The 9,295-nt window shown below is 55.4% G+C and overlaps 1 protein-coding gene across 1 annotated transcript in view; it reads left to right on the forward strand.

Moving 5' to 3' along the window:
• pdzd2 (PDZ domain containing 2) overlaps positions 1 to 9,295 on the forward strand; it is a 37,568-nt gene that overhangs the window by 7,323 nt on the left and 20,950 nt on the right. Inside the window, exons 2-4 of the mRNA XM_047331374.1 lie at positions 4,606 to 4,951; positions 5,840 to 6,318; positions 7,746 to 8,259. Coding sequence (XP_047187330.1) covers positions 4,832 to 4,951; positions 5,840 to 6,318; positions 7,746 to 8,259 — 1,113 coding nt within the window. The 5' untranslated portion in view covers positions 4,606 to 4,831. The remainder of the gene's footprint in view (positions 1 to 4,605; positions 4,952 to 5,839; positions 6,319 to 7,745; positions 8,260 to 9,295) is intronic.

The raw sequence follows: 9,295 nt of genomic DNA on the forward strand, positions 1-9,295 counted from the left end.
TATGCCTGTTGACAGTAATTTTATAGGCACCGTTTGAGTGGATGTGAATGTAACTTGTTTATTTCGCCAGCTCAATCTGAGAGTCCCTGCCCAGAGCTTCTCTAAATAAAGGGAAGGAGAGTGGTTGGCCTGTGGTGATGCACTCAGCTGAACACAGCTGAATCTTCTCTCCACGCCCACACCAGGATTCCCCCCCAAACAAATCCTGCTGCAGAGGAAGGGAATCACTTAGTGGATGTTTTCACTGTGAGAGAGAAAGAGCGAAAGAGCGATCCATGGAGATTCTTGTTGATCAGAAAACTGACATGCACTAGAAACACCTGAAATGCTTCTTTACAGGGAAGGAAAATGATTTGACAAGCAGAGGTGGAGTGTGTGAAAGAAAACGCTGGACCGGTGCAGCAAGCCCCACCCTTAAGGTTCCTGTATCCTCACAGAGCATCCTGGTCCCTGTAGTGGAGAAGCCCACAGGTCCCGCAAACGTTCCTGGTTGCCGGGGAAAGTTCCCACAGTCGAAATACAACTTATTATGGGATAATTGTGAGGCCTTATTTGTCACCTGATACCACATTTTGAAAGCTTCTTCCTGTTGAGATTGTACTGCACTGCTTCCTTGCAAACCTCCCCCTCCCCTCCTCCTCCCCTCCCCTCCTCCTGCCCTCCTCCTCCTCTCCTCCTCCCCTCCCCTCCTCCTGCCCTCCTCCTCCTCTCCTCCTCCTCTCCCCCTCCTCCTCCCCTCCCCTCCTCCTGCCCTCCTCCTCCTCTCCTCCTCCCCTCCCCTCCTCCTGCCCTCCTCCTCCTCTCCTCCTCCTCTCCCCCTCCTCCTCCCCTCCCCTCCTCCTCCTCTCCTCCTCCTCTCCCCCTCCTCCTCCCCTCCCCTCCTCCTCCCCTCCCCTCCTCCTGCCCTCCTCCTCCTCTCCTCCTCCTCTCCCCCTCCTCCTCCCCTCCCCTCCTCCTCCCCTCCCCTCCTCCTGCCCTCCTCCTCCTCTCCTCCTCCTCTCCCCCTCCTCCTCCCCTCCCCTCCTCCTCCCCTCCCCTTCTCCTGCCCCCCTCCTCCTCCCCTCCTCCTGCCCTCCTCCTGCCCTCCTCCTCCCCTCCTCCTCCCCTCCCCTTCTCCTGCCCTCCCATCCCCTCCTCCTCCTCTCTTCCTCCCCTCTCCTCTCCTCCTCCTCCCCTCCCCTCCTCCTCCCCTCTCCTCTCCTCCTCCTCCCCTCCCCTCCTCCTCCCCTCTCCTCTCCTCCTCCTCCTCCCCTCCCCTCCTCCTCCTCCCCTCCCTCCACTCCTCCTCCCCTCTCCTCTCCTCCTCCTCCCCTCTCCTCTCCTCTCCTCCCCTCCCCTCCTCCTCCCCTCTCCTCTCCTCCTCCTCTCCTCCTCCCCTCCCCTCCTCCCCTCCTCTCCTCCTCCCCTCCCATCCCCTCCTCCTCCCCTCTCCTCTCCTCCCCTCTCCTCTCCTCCCCTCCTCCTCTCCTCCTCCTCTCCTCCTCCCCTCCTCCTCCCCTCTCCTCTCCTCCCCTCCTCCTCTCCTCTCCTCTCCTCCCCTCCTCCTCTCCTCCTCCCCTCCTCCTCCCCTCCACTCGCGGCCAATCCCCTCCCCTCCTCCTCCCCTCCCCTCCTCTCCTCCTCCCCTCCCATCCCCTCCCCTCCTCCTCTCCTCTCCTCCTCTCCTCCTCCCCTCCCATCCCCTCCCCTCCTCCTCTCCTCTCCTCCTCCCCTCTCCTCCCCTCCTCCTCCACTCCCCTCCCCTCCCCTCCTCCTCCTCCCCTCCTCCCCTCCTCCCCTCCTCTCCTCCTCCCCTCCCATCCCCTCCTCCTCCCCTCCCCTCTCCTCCCCTCCTCCCCTCCCCTCCTCCTCCCCTCTCCTCTCCTCTCCTCCCCTCCCCTCCCCCTCCTCCTCCCCTCCCCTCCTCCTCCCCTCCCCTTCTCCTGCCCTCCTCCTCCTCCCCTCCTCCTGCCCTCCTCCTGCCCTCCTCCTCCCCTCCCCTCCTCCTCCCCTCCCCTTCTCCTGCCCTCCCATCCCCTCCTCCTCCTCTCCTCCTCCCCTCTCCTCCCCTCCTCCTCCCCTCTCCTCTCCTCCTCCTCCCCTCCCCTCCTCCTCCCCTCTCCTCCTCCTCCTCCTCCCCTCCCCTCCTCCTCCCCTCTCCTCTCCTCCTCCTCCCCTCCCCTCCTCCTCCCCTCTCCTCTCCTCCTCCTCCTCCCCTCCCCTCCTCCTCCTCCCCTCCCTCCACTCCTCCTCCCCTCTCCTCTCCTCCTCCTCCCCTCTCCTCTCCTCTCCTCTCCTCCCCTCCCCTCCTCCTCCCCTCTCCTCTCCTCCTCCTCTCCTCCTCCCCTCCCCTCCTCCCCTCCTCTCCTCCTCCCCTCCCATCCCCTCCTCCTCCCCTCTCCTCTCCTCCTCCTCCCCTCTCCTCTCCTCTCCTCTCCTCCCCTCTCCTCTCCTCCCCTCCTCCTCTCCTCCTCCTCTCCTCCTCCTCTCCTCCTCCCCTCCCCTCTCCTCTCCTCCCCTCCTCCTCTCCTCTCCTCTCCTCCCCTCCTCCTCTCCTCCTCCCCTCCTCCTCCCCTCCACTCGCGGCCAATCCCCTCCCCTCCTCCTCCCCTCCCCTCCTCTCCTCCTCCCCTCTCCTCTCCTCCCCTCCTCCTCTCCTCCTCCCCTCCTCCTCCCCTCCACTCGCGGCCAATCCCCTCCCCTCCTCCTCCCCTCCCCTCCTCTCCTCCTCCCCTCCCATCCCCTCCCCTCCTCCTCTCCTCTCCTCCTCTCCTCCTCCCCTCCCATCCCCTCCCCTCCTCCTCTCCTCTCCTCCTCCCCTCTCCTCCCCTCCTCCTCCACTCCCCTCCCCTCCCCTCCTCCTCCTCCTCCCCTCCCCTCCTCTCCTCCTCCCCTCCCATCCCCTCCTCCTCCCCTCTCCTCTCCTCCCCTCCCCTCTCCTCCCCTCCTCCCCTCCCCTCCCCTCCTCCTCCCCTCTCCTCTCCTCTCCTCCCCTCCCCTCCTCCTCCCCTCTCCCCTCCTCCCCTCCTCTCCTCCTCCCCTCCCATCCCCTCCTCCTCCCCTCTCCTCTCCTCTCCTCTCCTCCCCTCCCCTCTCCTCCCCTCTCCTCTCCTCCCCTCCTCCTCTCCTCCTCCCCTCCCCTCTCCTCTCCTCCCCTCCTCCTCTCCTCTCCTCTCCTCCCCTCCTCCTCCTCATCCCCTCCTCTCCTCCTCCCCTCCCATCCCCTCCTCCTCCCCTCTCCTCTCCTCCCCTCCCCTCTCCTCCCCTCCTCCCCTCCCCTCCTCCTCCCCTCTCCTCTCCTCTCCTCCCCTCCCCTCCTCCTCCCCTCTCCTCTCCTCTCCTCCCCTCCCCTCCCCTCCTCCTCTCCTCCTCCCCTCCTCCTCCCCTCCACTCGCGGCCAATCCCCTCCCCTCCTCCTCCCCTCCCCTCCTCTCCTCCTCCCCTCCCATCCCCTCCCCTCCTCCTCTCCTCTCCTCCTCTCCTCCTCCCCTCCCATCCCCTCCCCTCCTCCTCTCCTCTCCTCCTCCCCTCTCCTCCCCTCCTCCTCCACTCCCCTCCCCTCCCCTCCTCCTCCTCCTCCCCTCCCCTCCCCTCCCCTCCTCCTCCTCCTCCCCTCCTCCTCCCCCTCCTCCCCTCCTCCTCGCCGAGACCAGAACTGGACCGGCCCGTTTTGCCTTCAGCTGCAGTGTACAGGAATAGTAGACAGATGGTACCACAAAGCCCAACAGTTTATTTGAAGCCCGAGCTCTGCATAGTCATTTAAGTGTGGTCTCATGGCAGCCTGTGTTTTTGTCTGCCACAGATGTGGCTCCGCTCCATTTTCTGTCTGTGTAGTTAAGCGTGTAAAAGAAGGGTCAACCCAGATTCCTCCGTGCACACATGAGCTCTGTATGATGAACGGGTCCTGAAGGACTCTGCTGCTCCGGCATGTTTCAGACCATCGGGCCATGAGTCTGTCAGTTTGTCAGTTGTACTGGTGTGTGTCTGGATGCTTGACACAATCACATCTTGATGTATTATCATAAACAGCTGGAACAGGCCCTTTGCTAGTATCTGATCCTGCACAAACTGCTGAGCTCAAAGGTGCTCTCACTGAAGAGCATTTCATTTAATGAAAGAAAAGATTTAGGGATGAACATGGGCAGACAATTAGAGAGATAAAGGAACTTAAGAAGACTTCAATTCATTAGATGGTTAGAAGTAGGGGTCGTCCTGGCAGATTATCGGTATCGGCCATTTTGTAATGGATAATTTCATTATAGAAAGTTCTAATTTGTCTTTGATGCAGCCTCTGTCACGACTCTCTGGACTTTATCAATTTCCCATCCATGTTTGTTTGTTAAACTTCATAATAATGCTGCTGACAGCTCGCTGCACTTTGTGTGATAACATCATGTTGAAAGGTTCTGTGAATTCAAATATGCTTTAAGACATTTCAACAAAGTTTTGTGTCTTTATATCAGTCCTGCACCGGTCGACCTCTAGTTAGGAGAGACACGGGAACATTCTAGTCAAGTTTAGTTACTTCACTTTAAAAAGTCGTCTTAAGACTTTGTGACTGTAACCCCCAGATAAGAAAAAAGAATGAATGATTTACCCTTGTTGTTGTTGTTGTGATCTCTGTAGGTAGTGAACTGGTGCTGCAGACACCACAGCGCACATGTCCTGCCAGTTATCCAGATTTTCCCACTCTGGCTCATCCGGAAATCTCCGAGTAGAGTTCCGACAGTATCCCTGCAGCCAGCATCTTCCAGAGACGGATGTGGGGCTGTCAGCCCACACTGGTTCTGACTTTTGGAAGCATCAGTATAGCTGCCGCTGAGAGACCCACCAAGAGGCCCAGGATGTCAGGATGCCCATCACTCAGGACAACGCCCTCATCATCCTCCCACTGCTGGAGGACTGGCAGGGAGGACAGAGCACACGATCACAGCAGCAGCGCAACCTGAATCAGGACAGCTCTGGCTACAAGGTACTTCATCCACATCATGCATCCCCCGTTACCACTATAATGCTGTTACTGTGTTACAGTATTGACTTTGCCTTGATGAGAAAATCCAGTGATTACTACAGTTTCATCAGAATGAATCAGCCTTTGTCCAATAAATACTACTGTAACGGGCTGCAATATTTTGAATTTCTTCAAATGTGTGTAAGACAGACAGGCTGCCAGTCAAGACCAGTCAACATCACAAAGGCAGACATCCAACAATGTCTCTGTACTCTGCACATAGTAGCAGAGTGTCAGACACAAGCTGGGACAGCATACACTGAGAGGAATACCCAAGTGGCTTGGAAAGTGTACAGGAAGTATGCAGAGTGCGGGATTAGAAGTTCCAGAGTCCCTTGCAAGTGGTTGAGAAAAACAGAGCAGAGATCCTGTGGGACTTGAAGTTACAGCCTGGCTCACCAACCAGACATAGTGGTGGTTTACAAGGGGGCAGAAGAATGAAGGAGTGAAAGATGTGGCAATCCTAGCTGACAATAACATCGGGGAGAAGGAGCAGGAAAAGACAGAGAAGTACCAGAAGAACAACTGGAACTGATGGGGAAGGTGAAGTCCAAAGTGGTTGTCTGAGCATTTGGAGCAGATTTCAGGTCCAACGTCTGGAGTCTCTTTCCAGACGAGTGCAGTCCTATAACAGCTGAGGCCTTGATCATACACACAGGAGAGAGAGAGATTTTACCCCCATCTGCTGTTTGTTGACCCCCACAATGTCCCATGTCCCGTTGGCTCGCCATCACCTCATTGTATCAGTGCACCTAAATGATGTGCTGGTGCACCTAGATGAGCTGTGAGATGCTTTTCATCAACTGTACTCCAGCTTCATCCACTGGTGACTCCTCCTCTTCTCTCCAGCAGGTGGATCAGGACTCCAACCACAATGGGGAGGGTGACAGTGTGTGCAGCAGCTGCAGTGTCAACAGTGTTAATGTGGAGGACATGTCCCTGTGTCTGGCTGCCATCCAGAAGTTGGTGGAGTACATTAAGTTCAACTTCATGGAGGGGGACGCAACTCCACCAGCCAGCCCATCCCCCTGTAGAGAGGGCTTAGATGTGGAGGTTCATGCCGTTTTCCTCAGTAAAGATGACGGGGATACTGCTGAGTTTGGCCTCAGTTTCGGGAACATCCCTATTTTTGGGGATCCTGACGGACGAAAGAAGGGAGGGCCGAGGAGGAGGCGGGACCAGGGCCCCATCATGGACGTGGGCTGCATCTGGGTGACAGAGGTGAAGAAGAGGAGCCCGGCAGCCCGCTGTGGGAGGATCAAGTTGAGGGATGAACTGCTGTCACTGAACGGGCAGCTGATGGTGGGAGTGGACGTCAGTGGAGCCAGGTAAGACCATTAACTAAGAGTGTGAAGGGAAAAACGATTGCAACGTTGAACTACTATACATTCTGTAGGAGGGGAAGAGAAATAACCTGCTGGTTTAGATGAAATACGTGACAAATCATTGCTCTTCATTACACCAATCGTCAATCCAGCATTTCCACGAAGCAGTCCTGCTCGCTAATTTGCCACATAAATGACAGATCTCTGTTGTCTGTAGGTTTATATCATAATATCAGATCTCTGCCTTTTGCCCAACTCCAAAATCCAAGAGAAAGCTGTCAGAGAGGCTGGAATATCAAGTAAACTCCGAACACAAGTTCACGAGTGAAGGTAGAAACATGAAATTGCTTGTTAGAGTTAAAGTGGGACTGAAGGTAAAAATTATAAAACTACATAGAAACTAAAATATACAAGTTAACCCTGAAGCAAAATTCATAAAGTGTTATTTCAGTTATTTTTTTAACACAGTCAGTGGTTTGGTTATGTAATGTTAAGTTCGTTACATTCAATTAATGGGAAACGTTCCAGTGTTTCTCATTTATTACTCAGACTGTGCCACAGTCCACACACACACACACACACACACACACACACACACACACACATACACAGAACTATCTGTACTACTTGTGCAACAATATTCCGTCTCAGACTTCTAGAACCTAATGCATATCTGAAACAGAGATGATAAATCGGTGTCATTTGTGTGTTTCCCTGTTGCTGCTTCTCAACACTTATGAAGAAAACACTGCGCATGTCTAAACTCATGTGGGCAAGATACCTGATCTCAGATCAGTGTGAGCGTCGTCAGACGCTGCTTGACACGCACACACATCTGTAGCTGGCTGAAGTCAGTCACCCATCACAGGTCCCAGGTTTGATCTCTGTTTGAAACCTTTCAGCTTTTGTCAAAGGGACATTGTCACACCCACAAATATGATAGAAACGACAGATGTAACGGCTTGAACTCAATAAGCTGCTGCCGCCACAAGAATGAATTTACCAACAGGGAAGATCAGATCCTTTATGGGAAAGAATTCTTTTTCTCACAAAACATCATCTGTCATTGTGCATTAGACATGACCCGCTCACCTTTAACCTTGGTTCAGGGAGCTCTTAGATCTCGCGGTGATTGAACATGATATCTGGCTCTGCATGACGTGTGATCCCGATCTGTTGCCAAGTTTAGTTGCTGACAGTAACAGACAAACCTAGTGGGATCTCACTCCAGGTAGTGTGTCCTCATGAGGGCCGACAGCTGTGTATGAATGTGACGCTGCAAAAGACTCAAATGAACTGAACCCTGCTGGGATTGCCCTCTTTACTCCACCCACACAGATGAAAATGGGAGGAAATACTAGTTTTCCGTATGATATCTGAAGTTGTACGTAATGACGACAGCGTCCCTTCTCCTTTCTCTTTCGTTGCAGTTACCTGGCCGACCAGTGCTGGAATGGCGGCTGCGTCTACCTGATCATGCTGCGGCGGGTCAAGCGGAAGGCTCCTCTCCCTCCCTCCGATGTGAACGGCGGTGTCAGTCACCCGGTCTGCAGTGAGAGCTGTGAGGACCAGCGGCCGGGCCGAGCCGCCTCTGAGCCCTCCGACGCCTCTGCAAACTGCAAACGCACACGCAAGTTTGGTGTCATATCGCGATCGTCCTTCACCCGCGACAACAGGGACGGCGCTGACTCGGAACCTCAAAGCTGCATCAACGGTCACAGCTCTTCTGTGCCCACTGATGCAGAAGTCAGTCCTCCGGACGATGAGTCAGATTACAGCTTCTCCACACGTACCCCCACAGAGGAGAGCTGCGACGCCTTCCCCCAGGTGAGGGCTGCTCCCCAGCGGCCGCACTACAGAGGCACCGCCACCCTCCCTGCACGCTGTCACAGTCAGCTGCTGGAATGCAAAGTGGATTCATTCAGCAGTGAACCTTCGAGCCAGGTGAGACACACACAGGCCTCGGACTTAAGTGAGGGGTCTCCCCACTCTTAGTATTTATCTAAAGAAACAGGGTTTTATTCTGAGACAAATGATTATTCAGACCTAAAACATTTGAAATGCTGAATAATAGAATTCAATCTGTCAAGATAAAACAGTTAAAGGAACTTCGGTGGAGTCGAAGGGACAACGTACTGGTGATGTGAGAAGCAGGTCAGAGACACACAGGTGCTCAAACTGCATCCTGAACTTGACGGCCTCAAGTTCAGGACGAGATGGTCTGTGAGCGCAGACGAGATGGTCTGTGACAAGGCTGTCTGTAGGTGCAGACGAGGCCGTCTGTAACAAGGCTGTCTGTAGGAAGACTAGTCCGTCTGTAGGCGCAGACGAGGCCGTCTGTAACACGGCTGTCTGTAGGCGCAGACGAGGCCGTCTGTAACAAGGCTGTCTGTAGGAAGACTAGTCCGTCTGTAACAAGGCTGTCTGTAGGAAGACTAGTCCGTCTGTAGGCGCAGACGAGATGGTCTGTAACAAGGCTGTCTGTAGGAAGACTAGTCCGTCTGTAGGCGCAGACGAGATGGTCTGTAACAAGGCTGTCTGTAGGAAGACTAGTCCGTCTGTAGGCGCAGACGAGGCCGTCTGTAACAAGGCTGTCTGTAGGAAGACTAGTCCGTCTGTAACAAGGCTGTCTGTAGGAAGACTAGTCCGTCTGTAGGCGCAGACGAGATGGTCTGTAACAAGGCTGTCTGTAGGAAGACTAGTCCGTCTGTAGGCGCAGACGAGATGGTCTGTAACAAGGCTGTCTGTAGGAAGACTAGTCCGTCTGTAGGCGCAGAAGAGGCCGTCTGTAACAAGGCTGTCTGTAGGCGCAGACGAGGCCGTCTGTAACAAGGCTGTCCGTAGGCGCAGACGAGGCCGTCTGTAACAAGGCTTGTCTGTAGGCGCAGACGAGGCCGTCTGTAACAAGGCTGTCTGTAGGCGCAGACGAGGCCGTCTGTAACAAGGCTGTCTGTAGGCGCAGACGAGGCCGTCTGTAACA

This window comes from Scophthalmus maximus, chromosome 3 (genome assembly GCF_022379125.1).
Source record: "Scophthalmus maximus strain ysfricsl-2021 chromosome 3, ASM2237912v1, whole genome shotgun sequence".
Lineage (NCBI taxonomy): Eukaryota > Metazoa > Chordata > Actinopteri > Pleuronectiformes > Scophthalmidae > Scophthalmus > Scophthalmus maximus.